This window comes from Canis lupus, chromosome X (genome assembly GCF_048164855.1).
Source record: "Canis lupus baileyi chromosome X, mCanLup2.hap1, whole genome shotgun sequence".
In the NCBI taxonomy this organism is placed as follows: Eukaryota; Metazoa; Chordata; class Mammalia; order Carnivora; family Canidae; genus Canis; species Canis lupus.
Window position 1 is genome coordinate 69,091,813 of NC_132876.1, and position 21,698 is coordinate 69,113,510.

The 21,698-nt window shown below is 51.8% G+C and overlaps 4 protein-coding genes across 15 annotated transcripts in view; 2 read left to right on the forward strand and 2 right to left on the reverse strand.

Annotated features, from left to right (window-relative positions):
• MED12 (mediator complex subunit 12) overlaps nt 1-8,605 on the reverse strand; it is a 26,710-nt gene extending 18,105 nt beyond the window's left edge. For 7 of the 9 annotated variants that reach the window (XM_072816277.1, XM_072816275.1, XM_072816280.1 and 4 more), the window contains exons 1-8: nt 8,587-8,605; nt 2,888-3,027; nt 2,236-2,340; nt 1,833-2,024; nt 1,536-1,695; nt 810-991; nt 510-620; nt 118-372 (exon numbers count right to left, since the gene is read on the reverse strand). In XM_072816277.1, coding sequence (XP_072672378.1) covers nt 118-372; nt 510-620; nt 810-991; nt 1,536-1,695; nt 1,833-2,024; nt 2,236-2,340; nt 2,888-2,986 — 1,104 coding nt within the window. In that variant the 5' untranslated portion in view covers nt 2,987-3,027; nt 8,587-8,605. Of the gene's footprint in view, nt 1-117; nt 373-509; nt 621-809; nt 992-1,535; nt 1,696-1,832; nt 2,025-2,235; nt 2,341-2,887; nt 3,192-8,586 lie in introns of those variants that run through there. The other 2 variants (XM_072816281.1, XM_072816274.1) reach the window with 2 other exon arrangements.
• IL2RG (interleukin 2 receptor subunit gamma) lies at nt 6,067-9,973 on the forward strand. 2 transcript variants are annotated; one of them, XM_072816289.1, is made up of 8 exons: nt 6,067-6,263; nt 6,461-6,614; nt 6,828-7,012; nt 7,226-7,365; nt 7,986-8,148; nt 8,669-8,762; nt 9,020-9,089; nt 9,436-9,973. In XM_072816289.1, exons 1-8 carry the CDS (start codon nt 6,125-6,127, stop codon nt 9,634-9,636), a joined length of 1,146 nt encoding a protein of 381 aa, XP_072672390.1. In that variant the 5' UTR covers nt 6,067-6,124; the 3' UTR covers nt 9,637-9,973. The 2 variants fall into 2 exon arrangements, with proteins under 2 accessions (XP_072672390.1, XP_072672391.1); XM_072816290.1 differs by having other exon boundaries at nt 6,072-6,239.
• A 608-nt stretch (nt 9,974-10,581) lies between these two features.
• Nucleotides 10,582-12,704, forward strand: CXHXorf65 (chromosome X CXorf65 homolog). 3 transcript variants are annotated; one of them, XM_072816291.1, is made up of 6 exons: nt 10,582-10,808; nt 10,925-11,011; nt 11,213-11,347; nt 11,677-11,745; nt 12,219-12,325; nt 12,548-12,704. In XM_072816291.1, the coding sequence occupies exons 1-6, from the start codon at nt 10,784-10,786 to the stop codon at nt 12,647-12,649; spliced, it is 525 nt and encodes a 174-aa protein (XP_072672392.1). In that variant the 5' UTR covers nt 10,582-10,783; the 3' UTR covers nt 12,650-12,704. The 3 variants fall into 3 exon arrangements, with proteins under 3 accessions (XP_072672392.1, XP_072672393.1, XP_072672394.1); XM_072816292.1 differs by lacking the exon at nt 10,925-11,011 and having other exon boundaries at nt 10,583-10,808; nt 11,182-11,347; nt 12,548-12,703; XM_072816293.1 differs by lacking the exon at nt 10,925-11,011 and having other exon boundaries at nt 10,583-10,808; nt 12,548-12,703.
• Nucleotides 12,705-13,111: 407 nt separating this feature from the next.
• On the reverse strand, nt 13,112-21,070 carry FOXO4 (forkhead box O4). The gene is made up of 3 exons (XM_072816288.1): nt 20,172-21,070; nt 14,914-15,973; nt 13,112-14,569 (listed from the first exon to the last, which is right to left on the reverse strand). The coding sequence occupies exons 1-3, from the start codon at nt 20,631-20,633 to the stop codon at nt 14,562-14,564; spliced, it is 1,530 nt and encodes a 509-aa protein (XP_072672389.1). The 5' UTR covers nt 20,634-21,070; the 3' UTR covers nt 13,112-14,561.
• Nucleotides 21,071-21,698: the final 628 nt, after the last annotated feature.

Here is a 21,698-nt window from a genome sequence, read left to right on the forward strand (position 1 = left end):
CAAGTGCTCCGTGCTTGTTCCTACCTCCCATTTAGAATCACCCCCATTCTCCAGGATGGGCATCCCACTCTTCTCAGGATGCCTCTTAATGCCTCCTTGGGCCCACCTGGCACCTACCTGAAGGATACAGCTGAGGCCAAAAACCAGGGGCCGGTGCTGAGGGCACATCAGTAGGTCACTAAAGGGTGTAGAGGGTGTGCTGCTGGTTGGGGGCTGAGGAGCAGGGGTGGTGGGCAGTGTGCTTGTCGACTGAGCGGATATAACGTGAGATGAGTGAGTGCTCATGCCGTCCAGTTGCAAGGCCAGTCTCCGGGTACAGAAGTAGGCAAGGCGGCGGGAGAGGTATGCAGACTGAACGAATTCCCCCGAGTACTGTAAAGACATGCCGATTAAAACCCCCAGGTCTCTACAAGGGACATTGAACTCACATCTTATTCCTCCTCAAACCCTCCCTAGGCTCCCCACCTTCCCCGCCCCCCGCCGCCGTGCCCCCAAATCCTAGGCCTTACTCGGAGCAGCAGGGGCAGCAGCAGTTTAAGCAATTCATCCTCTCCAGGACGGATTTTCTCAAAACACTCAAGTACCCAGGTCAGGAACTCGTGTCTGTCCAGCATTCCATCCTATGGTCCAAGGGGTAGGAAGAGTATTAGTTTCCCTGGGGGGGACTATTAGAGATAAGGCAAACAAAGTAAATGAAAGGAGGAAGAGAGCCACATCTAGGCCAAGCTGACAGGTAGACTCTGTCCTGGACTAGCAGAATGTGAGGCCAGGCTCCACCATGGCTTCAAGGGACATGCCCTTCTTCCTACCTGAAACATGAACATTGCCAGCTTCTCATTGTAGTCCCACTGCCGGATAGCCACCTCTATGTCATGGGGCAAGGGCCCTATAGTGGAACCACAGCCCCCACTGCCTGTGGGCCCTGGACGGTAATATTCAGCCATCTTTTGCAGCTGCTCCCATAAGTACTTGGTGATGATCTGAGTCCATTCTAGGGGAAAGACGGGAACAGGGGCTATTTTATACCATCCCTCTCCTTAGAACATCTTCTGTGTCCCTCTCCCATGCCCACGCCAACCACCCCCCAATTGCCATACTTCTAAATCCTATTCATCCTCCTAGGCTCTGGCCAAACGCCACCTTCCTGAAGCCTTCCCAGGTGTCCTCCAAAGAAAGTAATCTTTCTGTCCACTGAAATCTCAAAAAACCTTTCACCTGCTCTTTTGAGACACGCACACATACATACACATAGACACACTTTCTATGTTTAATTATGGGACTCATACACATGCCTTAGCATCCCTATCAGATAAGAAGCACCCTGATGGTGGGAATAAGGTACCAATCACCTTGACAGCCTGGGACATGTACCCAGTAGATACTCAAGGTACTCAGTATTTACCAATTGAGTGTAAGATGCAAGCAGAAACATCAGAGAGACCCTTAGTATTGAGGAAGGAGAACAATACCAAGGGTCTCTCTGTCACTCCTTGATGCCATCAGTGGTGGGACCCATGGTATTAGGAGGTACTCACCCATGAAGGGGTCAATGACATGTCTCTTCTTAACCTTGGTCTCAGTAATTGCTGCATAGTAGGCACAGGTCATCTTGATGAGCCAGGCGGCCCGCATCACAGGCACTGTGTATTTGGCTAAGTACCCAAAGACTTCTTCCTTCTTACTGAAAATGGGGACCTGGACAGACATTGTAAACAGTGAGATCTCTATGACTACCACAAGCTGGCAACCATGTAGCTTCATCTGGGAATAGGATAGTTACTTCATACCCATGCTCCCCACCTTGGCCTGGAGATCAGGAACTAGCACCTCACCTTTTTGGCTAGTTGTGTGAGTGGCTTGGTGCCAGCCAGGTCAGTGAACCAGGTGTTAATGGCACTCTGGGATCGTGCAGTCACCAGCCAGAAGTTGTCCTTCTGGTTCACTTGGGGCTTCCTGCGACCAGTGTCAGGGAGAGTGTTACAACGTAACTTCTCTGCAATAATGCTGCTGAAGTTGGAACTGATCTGAGGAAAGAAAACTATACTTCAGGGTGGGAAGAAGGGGCAGAGAGGCACTCACGCCTCTGACAGGCAAATACCAATGTGGCGGCATGAAGCCACGAAGGAACACTCAGCCAGCCATTCAGGTCATCCCTTTGGTTCTTCCCAACCCAGGGCCTTTGCCCCTCCTCAGATTCTTCCAGCCTTTTTCTTCAGCTTGGCAGGGTTGTCTCACCTTGGCAGGATTGAAGTTGACGTTCTTGGCACTGCCATGTTCATCCCCAGAGACAGCAGGCTGGTTATTGAAACCTTGTTTTACATTCAAGGCTGTCAGTTCATCCTGAGGCAGGAAAAAGACATTTTAGCTTTTCCTTTATTTTATTTTTTCCCCCTTGGGGGTGGTGGTGGTGGAAGAGGAGGGCAGGAGAAGAGAACAACGGAGGGGGAAAAAAGGTAGGAGGACTCTGAGTAGAGCAGATTGTTATTTAAAGCTAGGCCCTTATATTCCTTTGGACCCCACCCTCACCCCCACAGTCACTAAGATTTCCAACCACCCAGCGCTCGCTCAGTATCACTCTTCCTTGCAAGCTTGCAAGCAGCCGCAGCTCGCCAAGCTGCCTGAGACAACTTTCTGAGGTGTGTGTGTGTGTGTGTGTGTGTGTGGAGGGGGGCGCCTCCGGCGTGGCCCCTACATCATTCCCTATTCACACCCAAGAGCCTCCTCCCCCCCACCAGGTCCCACTCTCCTACACCAGCCCACTTTACTCTTAACCCGTTTTGGGACTTTGGCTCCCACCGAACCGCCCCGCCCCCCCCAACCATCAATGCTTCCTCCTCTGCCGATCGCCCGCCTCAGGCCCCTCGAGAGCCCCGATTTTTGAACGCACCTCCTTCTGTTTGGGATCTTGCGGGTACACATCGGGAGGGCCCAGCCGCGGCCGCTTCAGTGGCCGGTGTTCGTAGCTCAAGATCCCGAAGGCCGCCATCTTGCCCAGCCCGTAGCGCCAGAGGCGCCTGCCGGGGCCGGCTGAGGGGGGAGGGGGAGAGGGAACCGAAAAGGGGGGCGGCGGTTGCGAGGACCGCAGCCGAGAGACAACAGGGGGGACGTTAGAAACTCTCGATCGTTGCCGGAAACTACCGAGGAGAACCGAGGGACGCCGGGAACCGTCGGACAATACCGACTGCAGCGGGGGCGGGGCCCAGCCCGGCGTGGGGCGGAGCTCCGCGCGGCCGAAAATCAATTTCACTCCCCAAGTCTGTGACACAGCCTGGGGCGGGCCAGTGGGCCGGCGGGGGTGCGACCCCGCGAGGAGGCAGGCAGCCGCGGCGCCGAGCTCTGGCTGAAACTGGGGTCTCGGGGCTTCGCTGGGTTTTGGGCCTGGAATCGGTGCTCCAGTGTATTTGCATCAGTTAGGGACTCTGTCTTTTACTCTAAACCACTTCTTCCTTTCTGAGTTTCTGCATCTGAAAAATGGGTGTTCTGTTGCTTCCCTCAAAGGGCTATTGTGAAGATTAGAAACCTTTTGCATAAGAAAGTATCTATTAAACCCCTGAAAGGCCAGCCCTAATTCCTCAAGGTCTTTATAGTCTGGCACCGAGGTTCTTAACCTTGTCTAATTCACAACCCCTTTAAGATGCTGATGGATGGGATCCCTGGGTGGCGCAGCGGTTTGGCGCCTGCCTTTGGCCCAGGGCGTGATCCTGGAGGCCCGGGATCGAATCCCACGTCGGGCTCCCGGTGCATGGAGCCTGCTTCTCCCTCTGCCTGTGTCTCTGCCTCTCTCTCTGTGACTATCATAAATAAATAAATAAATACCTTAAAAAAAAAAAGATGCTGATGGACGCTTTGGCCCTTCCCAGAAAAATTACAGAGGAGTACAAAATGTTAGATACTTTGCAGGGACAATCTTAGAGCCCTTAAAGGTCATTAATGCATTCCTTAAGTGCCCACGAACTCCTGGTTGAGAAAGAGGCACCTACTAAGTGTCAGATACTTTCGGCCATCATCTTTAATCTGCAAACAGCCCCATGAGTTAGAGATTATAATGGTCTCCATTTTGCGGATGAGGAAGCTGATTTTCAAAGAGTGAAAGTTCACTTGCCTGATATCATTCAGGTACTGTGAGAGCTGAGGCTAAGATTTTTTCCTTGACTCTTGGGCCAGTACCCTTTCTGTGATGGCATTGCTCTTTAGAGAAAGGACAGAATGCTATAATAAAAGTAAGAGGGATCCCTGGGTGGCGCAGCGGTTTGGCACCTGCCTTTGACCTAGGGCGCGATCCTGGAGACCCGGGATCGAATCCCACATCGGGCTCCTGATGCATGGAGCCTGCTTCTCCCTCTGCCTGTGTCTCTGTTCTCTCTCTCTTTCTCCGTGTGACTATCATAAAATAAATAAAAAATTAAAAAAAATAAAAGTAAGAGATAACAACACATTTAAAAATAACAAAACTAGCAAACAACAAATCAAAGTAACACCAACAAAATGCTATTGAATCACAACGGGAAAACAAATTAATCCTGTTAGGGTAGAGGACAACATATTGGAGGAGGTAACATTTGAGCTAACCATGAGGAATTTTAACCCACAGAACATTAAGGTGGGTAAGAACATAAGCACAGAGCCTAGCACATATTTAAGGCTCAATAAATGTTTGCTGAATAAACAATTTCTACAAACACTGTCTCCAATCAGCTCTGGTTTGGGGGAAGATAAGTCTGGCAATAAGATGGAGAATGGGTTGGAGAACAGCGGTCTTTAGAAGGGAAGGCCAGGGGACGCCTGGGTGCCTCAATGGGTTAAGCATCTGCCTTCAGCTCAGTTCATGATCTCAGGGTCCTGGGACTGAGTCCAAAATTGGGCTCCCTGCTCAGTGAGGAGTCCACTTCTCCTTCTCCCTGTATCCTTCCCCACCCCCGCCCTCTCTCAAGTAAATAAAATCTTTTTAAAAAAATGAATGAATGAATGGGAGGCCAGGGGTGCCTGGGTGGCTCAGTCAGTAAAGCATCTGACTTGATTTCAGCTTAGGTCATGGATGATCTCAGGGTTGTGAAATCGAGCCCCCCCCCCTGAGGGGGGGGCGAGTGCTCTGTACTGAGCATGGAGCCTGCTTAATATTCTCTCTCTGCATCGCCCAATCTCTCTCTCTTTCTCCAAAAAAAAAAAAAAAAAAAAAAAAAAAAGGAAGGAAGGAAGAAAAGGAAAGGGACGCCAGTTAGTAGGTTCTAGGAATAATCATGACTAGTGGGAATGAAAGGGTGATTTAATACAGTGGCTGTGCTCACGGAAAGGAGGACATTGCTGAGAGAAACACCACAGACGTAGAGCTGATTGCATTCCCAGGAATGAGAGAGAGGGAGTAATTGATGATGATTTTGAGGTTTCACGTCTGGGTGAGTGAGAGGGTGATGATACATTAACCAAGATAGGGAACACAGTAAGAGAAGCAGATTTAGGGGAAGATGAGGAGTTTGAAGCCAGTATTGTTGTTTCTCCATTTCCAGAATCTACATCTAAGTCCAACCTCCTCACCAGTCTCAACAGGGACCCAGCTCAGACAGCAGCTAAGGGTGGTTATTCTGGTTTGGATCAGGTCAGAAGAAACAGCTATATATGTGCCTACAAGAGCCAAGACTGTACTTTCCACCCAAGACAGTAGGGCTTTAACAGAGGTTTCAGGGTGACTGAGCCAAGGAGGGAGCATAGCACAGGGTGGGGAGGGAGGTTCAGACCCTTCACTCTACAGGATAAAAAGACTTAGATGAGAAGGTGGTTGGGAGTGGTGGTGGTGGTGGTGGCAATGGCAGTGAACAGATCCTTCCCAGAATCCAGGTAGTCTGAGGATTCTTGAGACTGTGATGGCACTGTATGCCCAGCCTGGGACTCTACTTAACACCACTTTACAGTGGTGGTGTTACACCTACAGATTAGATTAACACTTAATCTCCCAGAGGATTTAGCCTGTGTCATAGCACACATTTGCCACACCCTCTGTAAAGCCCTGGTTTCTAAGGTTCTTTCCACCGGAAACTATGACAGAAGGAAATGTGTGGGTGGGGAGGGGTAATGGGTGAGGGGCCCAGGTTCCTGACAGTCTACACCCAGGGAACGAAGAGCAAGCGCCATGTTGAAGCCACCATTGCCACTCAGATCCCTCTTATTCCTGCAGCTGTCTCTGCTGGGGGTGGGGCTGAACTCCACGGTCCCCATGCCCAATGGGAATGAAGACATCACACCTGGTGGGAAACATGGGACTGGAAGGGGTTGGTGAGAGGGGAGCCTGTGGGAAGGGGTCGCATAGAAATCTTGAACCTGCCATGGGGCATTAGAAGGATGTGGGCAGAGTTTAAGAGTGCTGTGGAGAAGGAAGGGGGAAGGGGTTCACTGCCTCATGCTGCTGCTTCTTCTGACCATCATTTCTGGTTTTTCCCTCCCCCTCTTCATTTTCTCCACAATCTAGATTTCTTCCTGACCGCTACACCCTCCGAGACCCTCAGTGTTTCCTCCCTGCCCCTCCCAGAGGTCCAGTGTTTTGTGTTCAATGTTGAGTACATGAATTGCACTTGGAACAGCAGCTCTGAGCCCCGGCCCACCAACCTGACCCTGCACTACTGGTATGAGAAGGGAAGAGGGGATAGCACAAGGGAGTATGAGGGGGTGGTCTGAATGGGAGGGACGGCATGGGGGCCAAGAAAGAGGGTAGCCAGTCTCCCAGCCTCCCCACCATTTTCTCATGAGGCAAGTCAGTTCAAAGACGAGGCTAGGCTGTGGTATCTGTAGTACCCAAGTGTATGCCACTTTTCTTCTTCCTCCCATTCCTTCTCTAGGTATAAGAACTCCAATGATGATAAAGTCCAGGAGTGTGGCCACTACCTATTCTCTAGAGAGGTCACTGCTGGCTGTTGGTTGCAGAAGGAGGAGATCCATCTCTACGAAACATTTGTTGTCCAGCTCCGGGACCCACGGGAACCCAGGAGGCAGTCCACACAGAAGCTAAAACTGCAAAATCTGGGTAATTTGGAAAGGGTGCCCAGAGAGCCCAGGGAGCTTTTGTGGGGCACTGGAGTATATGGAGTGGTGGTGTTCTTTTACCATAAGGATACTTAGGCAGAAAGGAGGAGGTGAGGGATTGGGATAGGGAACTGAGGAGGGATCGGGGCCCTACCTTCAGGATCCTAACTTGTTCAGGCCAGGGGAATGACCACACACACACACATATCTCCAGTGATCCCCTGGGCTCCGGAGAACCTAACCCTTCACAACCTGAGCGAATCCCAGCTAGAACTGAGCTGGAGCAACAGACACTTGGACCACTGTTTGGAGCATGTTGTGCAGTACCGGAGTGACTGGGACCGCAGCTGGACTGTGAGTGACTTGGGTCATGAAGGTGGCAGCAAAGGCCAAGCAAATAGGGATAAAGGATTCAATCAGCTGGGCACCTGGGTGGCTTAGTCTGTTAGGCACCTGCCTTCCAGCTCAGGTCATGATCTCAGGGTCCTAGGATAGAGCCCTGCGTTGGGGGTCCCTGCTCAGTTGGGATTCTGCTTCTCCTTCTCCCCCCACCCTGCTCATGTTTTCTCTCACTATCACTCTGTCTTAAATAAATAAAATCTTTTTTAAAAAAGGATTCAATCAGCCAAATAGGAGGGCCTAATCTCAAGCTCCTGTCTCTGCCTCCCAGTTCTTCTGCTCTGTCTCTACCCTCATTCAGCTCTTTTTCCCTAGCATCACCAAGGACTCTCCAAGAACGTTTCTACCCATACTTTTCCTCCAATACCTGATAGACAAATAAACAAAAAGGAAGCCTTCGAGGGGATCTGGCTAGGAGGCATTAGTTTCTACTCAGCGAAGGGAGTGGTGTGGCTTGAGTAGTCAAGAGAGGAGGGAAGAGCTGGGAAGAACCAGTTGATGTGGCAGGGGGCAGAGTTTTAATTCTCTTTTCATTTTTAGACATCCATCTCCCTCTCCCCCTCTTCCTCCCCAAGGAACAGTCAGTGGACCACCGAAATAGCTTCTCTCTGCCTAGCGTGGATGGGCAGAAGTTCTACACGTTCCGTGTCCGAAGCCGCTATAACCCACTCTGTGGAAGCGCTCAGCGTTGGAGTGAATGGAGCCACCCTATCCACTGGGGGAGCAATACCTCCAAGGGTAAAATGGGCCAAAGGCTTCACCCTGACCCATGAGCCCAGCACTCCAACCTTTCTAGCATCACTGTCTTTTGCCCTGCTTGCCTACCCCTGAGCCCCCTAAACTTGATGGCCCATCTCCCCTCACCCCAACCCCCAGGTATCAGGGCTTTTCTGTGTAAGGTTGGGTCAGTATGTTGTTAGAGTTTGGGGAGGGGGTTGTCAAGAAGGAGGCAGAGGGGCTAGAAGATGTTTAAGATTCCCCTACAGCATTCGCAGAAAGCCTGAGTGGTAAAGATGGCTTTGGAACCAGACAGATGTAGGCTTTTAAACCTGGCTCTGCTGCTTATTCCCTCTTTGACCTCTGGCACATCACTAACCTCTTTGATTCTGTTTCCTCATCTGTAAAATGGAGATAATGATCATCCCCCCACTCTCAGGAGTTGTGAAGATTAAGTACCTGGAAAGAGTCTAGCACCATGCCTGGCACCAAGTTGGGGCACTACAGATGTGAGGCCTCTTTCTCTTCTTTTTTTCTGTAGAGAATCCTTTGTTTGCATCGGAAGCTGTGCTTATCCCCCTTGGCTCCATGGGATTGATTATTAGCCTTATCTGTGTGTACTACTGGCTGGAACGGTGAGATTTCAGATATCCTTGGAAAATGAGGTGGGGTGGCTGGGAAGAAATAGTAGAGGAGGATTATCACAGGCTCTCCAGGAGTAAAGAGTGGGACAATAAGGAATAAGGGGTCACTCAAGTGGACACAGTAATGGAAGGAAACTACAGGTACAGAGAACACAGAAATCCCTTCATTCCATCTGGAAGAACTGGGAGAAGGGTGATAAAAGGGTGTAAACTATGGGCTCCTGCTCCCTCTTTCTCCCCTCCTTCAGGTCGATCCCCCGAATTCCTACCCTCAAGAACCTGGAGGATCTGGTTACTGAATATCACGGGAATTTTTCGGTGAGAACATTGCCACAGGCAAGACTGCAGTTTGTCAACTACTCAATTCCCCCACCAGCAAGTCAGACAGAGTATGGGGGGTAGAGGGGAGGGGAAGGGGCCTGCACTAACTGTCAGGATGTGGCCGACCAGTTGGGGGATGGGCTAGATGGAGACACACAAAAGAACTGATTATATAGATTGGTTGGGGCAGATGGAAACAGGGGTAGTAGGGGCCCCAGGAGTCTGTGTGTCCCTTCTGTAATCACAGAAGTTGCAGACGTTGTAAGAGTTCCCTTGGCACAGAGCCTGGGTGTTTTACTCCCTGCCCCTGATTGACCCCTGACCTGGAGATATCTGTCTTTAGGCCTGGAGTGGAGTGTCTAAGGGACTGGCGGAGAGTCTGCAGCCAGACTACAGTGAATGGCTCTGCCACGTCAGTGAGATTCCCCCAAAAGGAGGGGCTCCAGGGGAGGGTCCTGGGGGCTCCCCCTGCAGCCAGCATAGCCCCTACTGGGCTCCCCCATGTTATACCCTGAAACCTGAAACTGGAGCCCTGATACCCTGACAGAACCTCAGAGTCCTGTCCTCCTATATTGTACTAACTTCCCCTTATCTAACCAGCCTGGGTCCAATGCTCACCTCGCCCTCCTGTGGCTGATTCTGAATTGTATGCCCCTTATAACTTCCCTCCCCCCCCCCGCCCCCCTTCAATATCTCCTATCATCCAATTGCCCCTCTGCCCCCATCCCCATCCATACTTCTCCTCTTCCCCAATCCAGCCCCTCCTCCTTGCAGGATTCTTCCTCCAGGAGTCCTGCCATCCTTCCCTCCCTCTTTCCATCCACCCTTCAATCATTCTCCAAACAATGAGAAATAAAGCTTCTGTTGATACTCAACAAGAATGTCTGTTGTTGGGGTGGGGAGCAAGGGAAATTTGGGGTGCAATAAGAGTGGGAGGCATGGCACTGGCAGTAGGAAGGAGAAGTAGACTCATGATGTGGAAGCAGTAGCACCACAAATTAACTAGAGAAGGGTAGCATTCGAGAAAACTGGCTTTTCTCTAGGTGTCCTGCACTCCTACCAGGATACATTTTATTATTTTTTTAAAAGATGTTATTTATTTATTTATTTATTTATTTATTTATTTGAGGGGCCGGGGGAGGGGCAGAGAGGAACAGAGGGAGAGGGATAAGCAGACTCCCACACTGAGTTCAGAACCCCATGCGGGGCTCAAGCTCAGGACCCTGAGATCCTGACCTGAGTCAAAAGCAAGGGTCAGACACTTAACCAACTGAACCACCCAAGCACCCTGCAGAATGCATTTTAGAATTAGAGTTACCAAAAAAAAAAAAAAAAAAAAAGAATTAGAGTTACCATGTCGTCTCCATTCCTGGCAAATCTTTCAGTGTCCCTACCCAGGTTCTTCTCTCCTTATCCTTACTCCACCTTCTGCCACATATACCACTTCTGACCTCATAATCCCTCAACTGCAGCCTCAGGCCCCACCCCTAGGGATGTTGGTTATCCACAACTGCCACCAGCTCTCTCCTTTCTGCCCAGTTTGGGCCTCTTCAGCTTATGTGATCCATCGACCTCTCCAGACCCCCCAACCCCATGGGCCCACTTGCTACACCCTTCCCAGACCTCTAGAACACTCTCCTTCCAAATGACTCATCAGGCCTCCATCTGAAGAGTGAGAAGATCTTGAGAGCATGTTCATTTTCATCAAACATGGAGGTGAGGGGCATCACAGAGCTGGAGCCTCTATTTAGGGCTGGGGAAGTTTGAGGGCAGTGGTCACAGGGATGGTATAACTAGAGAAGGGTGACATGCCCCATCCCATGTCTTCTCAGATAATCAGCAGTTTCTGGTCAATACCAATTGCTCTGTCCTTCTGTTGCTGCATTACACCCGCAGTAGAGTAGGGTTGCCTAAAACAGGTGAGGAGTTGGGGGAGGGGACTAAGGGCTAAGAGTAGGAGTAAGTAGGATAATTTCTAGCCCCCAAGCCCTCAGACTGACAAGAAGAGAGCTCTTTGAATCCAACAGTTTCCTCCACCCCATTCAGGAGAAGATCGCTGCCCTGTTTTGCTCTCACCCTCCTTTCTTAGCTGCCCCAATCATTCTGTGGCCTCCATCCAGACACCATCGATTTGTGTGATGAGACGGGGACAATGAAGTTGCTTTTCCTGATGAAGACCCCTGGAGACTATGCCAGCAAATTCCTTACTGCTCGAAGCACCTACTACATTTGTAAGGTGGAACGTGGAGCACCAGGTAGAGGCTTGGGAGCATTCCTGAAAGATTAGGACAAGGCCCTCAAAATGGACTGTGAACCTCGTCCTTAACATAGGGCACCCTCAACCAGATCCAAAATGACCATCTCTAGTCAGCCTAAGAAAGAGCACTGCATCTATGGCAATAGGGTGGGTTTACTCGTATTATGTGCCTCCCCCCTCACCTGATCCTAGAGTTGGTCCTGATGGTGGGGAATAAGGTACATTAGCTCACAGTACTGTTGAGTGTTAGTTTCCTGAAATCTTGGCCTTTGGAAGGGTGGAGATGGGATGATAGGGGCTGGGGATAGCATACTGCTGTGTTTACAGGAACCCGACTAGAAAATGCCTACAAAGCTTTTGTGCCCCTCCTGAAGAATCCAGAACCTGAGCTAATTGGTAAGGAGCATGATGGAGGAAGGAGAAACATGGAGAGGACTGTACCTAGCTGGGTGATAGAGTACGTTGTCTATATAGAGGGGGAATGGTGTAATATACAGCATGTAGCATCACAGGAGCCTAGGGAAAGGGGAATATAGCCAAGGTCCACTTTAGGATGGATGTTTAGTTCAAACCAGCTGGAGTTGCATGTGTCACTCACCCCTACTCCCCACCCCAATTCCTTGGGCACTGTCTCAGTGTCTCTCTCTGTCACCACCCCATCATTTCCATCTTCCTCTTCATCCTTTTCTTTTGGAGTCTTGGTGTCTCAATTCCTGCTGAAAAGAACAAAACTTAGGTACCTTCGGGTCACTCCTTGGCCTAGCTTTAGGCCCAGTTACTCCAAGTGATGGCTGGAATGATGGGAGGAATGGGATGGGTACATAAGGTCTCTAGTCCTCAGAGATGGGGGACCTTTCCCTGGTTCTCAGATGCTTTGCGCACACAATGTGACCTCCTGGAGAGGAGCCGTATAAAATTGCTCAGAAGCCAAGAAGCCAAGAAAGTCGTTCCGATTGAATCCTCTGTGAACCTCCCAGTAAGACTCATCAAATGTGGTCTGGCCCTGTACCCCCCTTTCCTGCTGGTCAACCCAAGGCTCCTGCACCCTGGCCCCCTGGGAAAAATTTCCTTCCCAAATTCAACATCCATGCCCAAGACCTGCCTCTGGCCTCTTTTGGCCCTGCCGCTGGCCCTAGTTTGTAGAAAACTTCCCTGGAGGGGCCTCTTCATCTACTCATGGACCCCTTCCTTTTTCCAGTCCAAATCAACAGGAAGATCAGATGAAGAGGGGCCCACTCGAAGAGGTCTGCTCTTTAAGACCAGAGCAGACTTTTTCAGTAGAAGGGATAAACATCGCTAACTAAATAAAGTGACCGAGTGAGAGCAGTAAAACGAGGTGTGAAATTACTGGAATTCAATATGAGGTCCCTTCTTCAAGAAAGACTCCTTCTTCCAATATCTGCACCAACGCTTAAGTGTGCCCCAGGGACTGTGGAGGCTCTCAGGGAGGGTAGGAGTGGCAGGAGAGGACTAGGGTGAGCACATGGGTGAGGGTGAGGTGAAACAGTGAAGTCTTGCACAATGAGCCTTTGGGGGACAGAGTAGGGGGTGGGGTCTTCTCCAGCCAGACTACCCCCCCAAGAGGGGTTTGGTGACAGATTGGCATCTTCCCTCCCCCCCAAGATCCACCAAGTCCCCTTGCTGAAATTCCCCCACCCCTTACTTCTCCACCTCTGAGTAGTCCCTTATGCCAGTCCTCTGCCTCTCCCCCTCCCTTCCCCTTATCCGAGGGGCGGGGCACAGCAAGGCAGCTGAAACTAGAGCTGGTTATAGGCATTTATTGAATTTATTCATTTATTGATTTGACACACTTCCCCACTCCAATCTAGCACATGATACAATCTGGGTAGGCCAGGCGCTGACACAGGAAATGATGGAAACCCACAGCAGGGGCGGGGGAGGGGACAATGCAAAGGGGACTGGGGGAGGGGCTGCTTTGGGGCTGGGGTAGAGAAGGAGCCCCAGATGGCCACCCTGGCAGGTGCCAGTAAACCTGATCCACATTCCCCTCCATCCCTGCTCATTTCCCAGACCCTCAGCCAAGCTCCCCAGCTCCCTCTTCCCTGTTCCACCCCTCCCCCTGCCTGCCACCACACACACTTCCACATAACCCCTGTAGTCAGGCAAGGGGAAGAAGGGCAGCAACAGCTGTCAGGGGCCTGGAACAGGGAGGTCTCTGTGCCTAACTTTACCACCCTAAATCCTTCCCTCCTTTTCTCCCCCCTCCCACCCCCTTCCAGGCCACAAACTAATTCCAGGCCTTCAATGCACTCTCCCACCATAGCACCCCAGCACCACACACTCCCAGACACAAGGTGAAAGAGGGGGCCTGGCTTAGCTTTTTCCTTAGGGAAACTCTAAGCTAGTTCCACACATGCAGATCTTGTTCTAGACATCTCCACATTAGAGTTCTTCCCCTTGCTCAGTATTGCTCTCCGCTGCTGCTCCCCTGCCCTCAGCTCTCTGGCAGCCTGGAGCTCTCTCTCCCCCACTTCCCATGCTTCCCCAAGTTATGTCTGTAGTGTTTGCATCATGTCACTATGACAAAGCCTTCAGAAAGAAAGAAAGGAAAAAAGCATTCTCCCCATCACTAGCACCTTACCACTGTTAAAAATCTCTATATTTGTGTTTATATTTCTTTAAAAGTTTATAAAAAGCCTTTCTGTTATCTGCAGCCTTCCAAGGGTGATTTGGCCTGGTGAGCCCCTCAAGTGCTCAGACCTTGGCCCTTCCAAGTCCTTGCCACCCTACCCCACCCCACCCCACTGGCCTAGGGGGCCACTGCGTAAAAATCCCAGGCTCAAGCTAGCCTGGACCAGCTCAGATAAGACTACAAAAGATCCTGCTCCCAAAGGCAGGGGTAAGGCCACTGGTGACTTCACATTTCCAACAGCATTGCCCACCCCTGCTAGAAAACCTAGGGGGTGGGAATGGAGGGAACCAAGGCTGGCTCCCAAGAGGGGGCCTCACCCTCTAATTGGCACAGTGAGAATAAACCCTTTCCCTTTCCCCCACCCCTCTCCCTCCCTCCCCCCACAGTTCCTAAATGGGGCAGCTTTATCTTTATAATTTCCTCAACACCGGTGTGAGCAGACCCCACCCTAGCTCTAAATCGGGGTCCCAAGTTCCCAGAGAGGGGCCAAGGGTAAAGAGTGGATATGGGCACGCCTGGTTCCACCTCTAAAGCAGAGGACAAAGCTTCCAGCCATGGCTCAGGGATCTGTGGGAAGAAGAAATGGAAGACAAGGTAAGAGGCTCATCTGGGATGTGATAACTTTCTGCCCTTAAGGTCCATACCCCTCCCCCCGCCAAAAAAAAAAAAAAAAGAGAGAGAGAGAGCCCTTCCCCCCTATCATCTCTCCTGTGCTGCTAGGGGTGGGTGTCGCTGAGGGCCTGGAGGTCCCGTCAGGAAACTGTGCCCCTCTAATATGACACCCTCCCTCCAATTCCCCAGGAGCTGCAGCCACCCCCTGTTCTAAAGTGTCCTCTGGCTCAGATCATGGGACTAGCCAGGCACCCAGGAGTGGCTGTAGGTTATTAGATGCGAAGAAGTGCCATATGTACCTGGCTCGAAGTTGAAGTCCAGTCCCTCGCCCCCATCCATGAGGTCACTGATGATGTTATCCACATCACACTCCAGGTTCTCCATATACATGTCAAGATCCAGATCCTGAGGCATTCTGTCTTGGCTTGCGGCTTCAGTAGCAGGTGTGAGCACAGGAGTCCCCAGGGTCTTGGGGACGGGAGCACCTGCCAGGACTGGAGGTGGTGCTATCATAGAGAGGGTGGGAACCAGACTGCTGGGGCCCGGGGCCTCTAGGGGCTTGGGGCAGAGGCCAACTCCTGCAGCCAGCTTACTGGGGGAAGGTATTCCCCCTAGCAACAGAAGTGTTGGAGCCTGGGACAGAATGGGATCTACCTGGGTCATGAGGACATCAGCAGGGGGTGGTGGTGTGTCAGAGGTGAGCAGGGCCTCCAGAGACTGGGAGCTTGCGAAGCACCCTTCTCCTGCTGATAGGGGCCCCTCTGCTGTGCCAAAGAGAGAAGTGCTGTAGGTGTGTAAGGGACCTGCGACCCCAGGATGCTGCAAAGAGAAGCCAGAGAGACTACTCCTGGAGAGCAGGGAATGGGAAGATGTGAGATTGAGCCCATCTAACAGCTCGAGATCTTCATTTAAGGTAGGAGGGACGCCCCCCGCATAGCTGCTGACTGAGGCTGGCACCTCCTCCTCTGCCAGCGCCTCAGACTCTGGCCTCCTGGGGGAGTGCCGAGTGCTGATGGTGCTAGCGTTTGAGCTGCTTCGTGGACGGAAGGTGGTCCACACATCTGCTTCTTCGCGGTTTCGAGAGCAAGGGCTGCCTGACCACTTGGCAAAGTGGCCAACGGGGCTTGTTGGAGTGGCGCCTTCAGATGGAGCTGGCAGCACAGCAGGTTTCTTCTTGGGGGCCTTGCTGCGGCCCCGAAGCAGCTTGCTGCTGCTATCCATGGAGGCTGCCCGGCGGCGGGGGGCCTTGCCACTCTTGCCTCCCTCAGGGTTCAGCATCCACCAAGAGCTCTTGCCAGTAGCCTCGTTGTGAACCTTGATGAACTTGCTGTGCAGGGACAGGTTGTGGCGGATGGAGTTCTGGGGGAGGGGGTCAGAGGCAGCAGGAAAGGGGTATGAGGTACATGCAGGGGAGGTCAGTGGTTAGTAGTCCAGCCTCAAAGCATGCTGGGACACAGCAGGGGCATTTCTAGAGACCTGGAGCTACCAGAAACAGGCCAAGGTAGGGGTGGGGATTGGAGCTTGCAAGCGGGGCTGGGTGGGATGGGGGAAGGTGGTGCGGGGTGTTGGGGAGGAGGGTGAGGGGGAACCTATGCTGTTCCCTCCCAATGACAAGATGCTCAGCCTCTGCTCCAGATGTCTCCTCACAAGGGCCTGAGTAACAATCTACTGCAGAGGGCACTGGGCCCCCACTCTGGAAAAACTCCCAGCACTGTACTCCTCCCAGATGTTTGGAGGGGGGTGCTGTCTGGCGCTGGTGGGCATTGGGGAGCCAGACACACTCCTGATTCAGCAAGAACTAGGATTAGGTAGGAAAGAATTCCACAGCTCCAATCTGTTTCTTGAGTGTAGGCTTGGGTGGAATTTACAGGACAGTGGTGTAACATCAGCCTAAGACTGATCCACCCTGTCTTGAGCCAGTTCTCTGAATAGGCTTAGGGGCTGGAACCTCAGCAGAGCTGGTGTCCTGCTCCCCATGGGGCGTTGGAGGTCCTGTTCTCCAGAGGATTTGAAGATCTTCGTTTTTCTGATTCCTCCCAGTCCTTGGACAGATAATGCTCAACTAGGTTCAGGCCAGGCTCCTCGCTGGGCCTCAGAGGCACATTCCCTTATCCTTTCCTCCGTGTACTAAGAAGGATCTCCCTTCTGTAAATTCTGCTAATTCCTCAAGACCAAGCGTTAAGTCCCCTCTTAAGTTCTTCTATTGAGCAGTTGCTTGACTTCTGCAGCTAAATTTATTGTATGGTATTTTTTTTTTTACCTGTTCCACATGATCTTACCCAACCTTTATTGTATTCTTTTTTTTTAAAAAAAGATTTCATTTATTTATTCATGAGAGACACAGAAAGAGAGAGGCAGAGACAGAGGGAGAGGGAGAAGCAGGCTCCCTGCAAGGAGCCTGATGTAGGACTCGATCCTGGGGGGTCATGCCCTGAGCCAAGGCAGATGCTCATGCTCAACCTCTGAGCCACCCAGGTGTCCCCCAACTTCTATTGTATTCTTTACAATTTCATGCAATTAGTCTCATCAAGTATAAGTGCCCATGGTGGCAGACCGTGTTGTCCAGTCAGGCAGCCCCCAATGGTGCCCCCTCAGAGTGCCACACTCCCAGTACTTGATCAATTACCTCTTGTTTTATTGGTGGGTGGCCCCCTTGTGACAACAGTGAGCCTCCCCCTGAGGTTCTATCAGCTGTGGAGTACTTTGGGCATTGGAAGCTCTGTGTTGTGCTTCCCTCTTTTCCTCCCTCTATTCTCCCTTTCTCCCTCACAGCTGATATTCTGTTAGAGATAAATTCCCCCCCAGCCCAGGGGCCCAGGGAGCTGAGATTGGCAGCTTCTTGAGCCCCCAGAGCAGCTTCTTTTTACTGGTTTGCCTCAGGATAGTTACATCATCCTTTTGTGCCCCCCCCCCCCACCTCCTTCTCTGTCCTACCTCCTTTCCCCTACTTCTCCTCCGGAATTTATGCCTAAGATCTCCAACCTTAGGGGCATTTGACTTCCCAGGAGCTCTTTAGTGTTTAGAATCTTGGGAGGAGCCCAGAAGGGCTTGGAGCTACTAGGAGGCTGAGGCTCTGACTGGTGCTCCAGATAAGGAGACCCTCTGCCTGGGGAAAGATGCTTAAGTAGCTTCTTGTTCCAGAGCTCTTTAGCCAAAGAACTCCTTGTCTCCCTCGGACCCTTCAGTAACGGCTACTAACCCTGGCTGCATTGGAACTCCTCGTTCCTTCAAGGAAGGACATATGCCCATCTAGACAGTGACTGTCCGGCCTTAGTAACTTTTGGTACTGTGACTTACTTCCTCCCTTTCCGTCTTTTAGCTCTGGGTCTACTGAAAAGGTCCATTCCTTTCTCTACACTCAATTCCCATGGGGCCCATTTGTTTATCCCCTCTTCTTTAGACCTCAGAACTAGTACATAGTACAACCTTATACCTGGAGAGGTCAGTTCCCTAGAAGCCTATAATTCTCTTCCCTGTTGGAAGTGTGTGTGTGTGTGTGTGTGTGTGTGTGTGTGTGTGTGTGTATTGGGGGGGTGACTGCTAATTGTTCCCCCAAACAACCTTAACAAAGCTTTCTTATTCTAAGTGAGTGCCACCCCCTGGTGGGGTGGGAGTAGTCTTGGTAATTCACAAGAGGAGCCAGTTCAGACCCTGAGGCTTACCCCTTGCAGTGGGGTGGGTATAAGGGTGGGGTGGGGTGGGAGTGCGAGTAGGGGGATGAAGAGGCCAGGAGGCCCCAAGCTCAGTCTGATCCGGCTTCGTCATCATTCCAATGAAGAAAATTTGGTGTCATGGACTAGCAGAAAGCGTATATGACTTATACTTAGACCTGAGTTCAAGTCCTTGCTTTACTGTTTTAAAGTGAGTTTCCTGAGTTTTTGATAACTTAGTTTCCCACTATGTAAAATGTGGAGTCGCAGGATTGCTGTGAAGAGCCATAAAACAAAAAATTTAAAAACTACTTCGGGATCCCTGGGTGGCGCAGCGGTTTGGCGCCTGCCTTTGGCCCAGGGCTCGATCCTGGAGACCCGGGAACAAATCCCACGTCGGGCTCCCAGTGCATGGAGCCTGCTTCTCCCTCTGCCTGTGTCTCTGCCTCTCTCTCTCTCTCTGTGAGACTATCATAAATAAATAAAAATTAAAAAAAAAACTACTTCATAAACTAAAAATCCTCAAATAAGTGTAAATTATAAGGAGGGACTATACTCCCACAGCATAACAAACAGCTCATGATTATTTCTTCTACCCTGGAAAATGAACCTAAGGAAAAATAAAAAAACAGCTGTGTAGGCTGGGTCCAAGGAGGGGAGCTCTTTATGAGCTGAGACTGTGGCATGGCAGTCTACCCAGAAATAGTGCCAAGGGTCTCAGTCAGCTGTCCTCTTTTCTGTCCTGCCCAACTCCTAGGGAGAGTGCAGATCTGATACCTCAATCTCCTATACCTAGGAGGGGACCCTCTGCTCCTTCAACCCTCTGTACTTCCTTGTATGCTGATCTCACCACCTATGGAGGTTCAAGGTGTCCAGGGGTTGAAGCTCCCCATTTCATAAGTAGAGTCCTATATTCCTCAGGATAAATTTCTAGCAAATCTTTCCTCACAGTTTCTTCATGGAAACCCAAGGGACCTCCCAAGCTTGTGCTCTAGAGTCAGAGCCCGTGGTGTGCCTGGGTGGCACAGCACGTTGAGCGTCTGCCTTCCGCTTGGCCTTGGGTCATGATCCCAGGGTGCTGGGTTTGAGCCCCACATCGGGCTCCCCACTCAGCAGGGAGTCTGCTTCTCCCTCTCCCTCAGCTCCTCCCCCAGCTCATGCTCTCTCTTGCTTTCTCTCTCAAATAAATAAAACCTTAAAAAAATAAAGCCAGAGCCCTATCTTTCTTTCATAACTAATGTTTCTCATCAGTAAATGAAAACTCCCCCCCCAGACTTAGATAGCCCCTTACTCAGGAGAGTTTCCTAGCACTACAGGGTAAACTGAGGTAGGTAGCAGCTCCTGGTCCTTTTTCCCCCTCCTGGTCCATAAGAGCAGCTACCTTACCCCATGAATATCACCTTTTTCATCTATGCCACTTTACCCTCTTTTCTTGGGTAGAGGCATTCTAGAACAGTACCTCTATGCTGAGGTATTGAGAGGCAAGCGGGGAATCCAAGTAATCCCACAGGAATCGGAGAAAAGGTGTTGGGATGGGAGGTGGGGGAGGAGGGAAGGCTAGGTTCATGTGGGGAATCCACACAGTTCCTGCTGTACATAGGATAAAGACTTCTCTGTGGGAATAAGTGTCTGGGGCAGCCCAAGCCAAAGTGCTGGGAGTGTTGAGCAGTGAGCAGAGAATTCGATTTTCTCCAAGGCAAGGACAGTGTCTTATTCATCTACAATCCTCCAACATCAAGCTCTGAGCATGGCATATACTATGTCTTAAGTAAATGTTTGTGTAATTGATGATTAAAGGTGGATCTCTGGGGTGGGTGCGGAAAAGGCCCCCCCAGAATGGCAGTAAGGAGGCTAGGGGGCCCAGGGGGCAGAAGGTATTGGGACAGAGGTAAGGGGGTCATAGTTACCTTCCATCCTGCTGAGCTGTTGCTGTCACCCTTGTCCTTGAAGTAGGGCACAGTGCGGACCATCCACTCATAGATCTGGGCGAGTGTCAGCCGCTTCTCTGGGGCGCTTTCAATGGCCTGGCTGATGAGTTCTGCATATGACTGATTTCCCCAGGCATTCCGGCGGGAGCCTCCCTTCCGAGGACCTGTTACAGCCCCCAGGATCCCGGGCTGGGGGCCCCCTGCCGGCTCTGGGAGCTGGGAGGGCAACAGGGTCGGCTCTGAGCGCCCCTCCGGGTGTACCTTCTCCCCCAAACCTGGCTCCACCTCGGGCGGCTCGAGTGGCTCAGACGGCTCAGTAGTGAGCTCTGGTCGGGGAAGGGGCCAGGTACAGGAGCGGGGACGGCTCTGGGGTTCGAAGTCGGGATCGAGGTCTATGATCGCGGCAGCCTCTGTGGCTGAATTCTCATTCCTCGGATCCATACGTGGAGTTGGACCGCCGCCGCTCAGCGTTCAGAGGAGCCTGCCACCGTCCCTTGCGATGCCTCCCCCCAGGGGGGAAGCACCGAGGGCCAGGAGGCACATTCCTGCCAGTCCTCAGAAAGTCTCGAACTTCCCCCTAGACCCAGGACGCTAGCCCCCAAGCTGTCCCTTCTTCACAGTTCTCTGATACTCTTCTCGACTGCAAGCGGACAGCCTCGGAGCTCTCTCTGAGACACCACCTGTAACCTCCGCCTAGCGAAGACACTTTTTCTCCAACCTCTCAGCTTCCTGCTCTTTTAAACCTGAGGCATGGTATCCCCTCATACATTGCGCTCCCATCACGGAACGTCTCCTTAGCCGCAGTTCCCTCCCCCTTTTAAGTTGCTGCCCCCCGGACACTCCTCCCAAATTTCCTCCACCCGGATCACTGCCCTCCCCCACGCCCCGCTCCCCGCGTCACTTGCCCCTCCCCTAGCTGCCCCTCCCCCCGCCTCTTCCCTGCCCTCCACTCTTATTAGGGCCCACGTCCCGGTGGCCCCCGCGTCTCTGTTTCCCGCACTAATTTCCCTATCAACCCCCCCACCCCCGGGTTCCCTTTTTGTTTTGCTCCGAGCAGCAGCCCCCGCCTGACGTCTCTGTTTACCACTCGCCAGAGCAGCCATCTGCGCACGCGCCTGGAGAGCCAGTTGGGAAACCGAGTTTTTCAGCCTGCCACCCTGGTAGGCCCGAGGGACTACATTTCCCGTCCTACTTGGCGGCCTGGCGCCCGAGTAGGGCGGCTGGAGAGCGGCGTGGCAGGATATAGGGAGGTGGAACTTTAATCATTAGAGGTCGTCGCGGACTTTTTCTTTTCTTTAAAGTTATTTTCCTCCTTTTCCCCCTTTCCCGCCTCCTCCTGGGTGACTCCGGGTCGCCTAGGTGACCATGTTGAGAAGTGCTAGACCTTTCTCTCTTTCGGAGGACCGAGGGCAGGAGGGAAAAACGCGGTCTCTACAAGAAGCAGAAAACCGAGAGGCAATAAGCCAAGAACGGACTAGAAAATAGGCTGTATGCATGTTTGGGAGT

Bases quoted from the DNA above. Each gene is read 5' to 3' on its own strand.
- IL2RG (XM_072816289.1), top strand. From the start codon at position 6,125: ATGTTGAAGCCACCATTGCCACTCAGATCCCTCTTATTCCTGCAGCTG. The intron at 6,264-6,460 runs GTTGGTGAGAGG...TCCACAATCTAG, and splicing joins GAAACATGGGACTGGAAGGG to ATTTCTTCCTGACCGCTACA. The intron at 8,763-9,019 runs GTGAGATTTCAG...CCCCTCCTTCAG, and splicing joins GTGTACTACTGGCTGGAACG to GTCGATCCCCCGAATTCCTA.
- CXHXorf65 (XM_072816291.1), top strand. From the start codon at position 10,784: ATGTTCATTTTCATCAAACATGGAG. The intron at 11,012-11,212 runs GTGAGGAGTTGG...GCCTCCATCCAG, and splicing joins AGTAGGGTTGCCTAAAACAG to ACACCATCGATTTGTGTGAT. The intron at 11,746-12,218 runs GTAAGGAGCATG...CCTGGTTCTCAG, and splicing joins TCCAGAACCTGAGCTAATTG to ATGCTTTGCGCACACAATGT.
- FOXO4 (XM_072816288.1), bottom strand. From the start codon at position 20,633: ATGGATCCGAGGAATGAGAATTCAGCCACAGAGGCTGCCGCGATCATA. The intron at 15,974-20,171 runs GTAACTATGACC...CCCCTCCCCCAG, and splicing joins ACAGCTCAGCAGGATGGAAG to AACTCCATCCGCCACAACCT.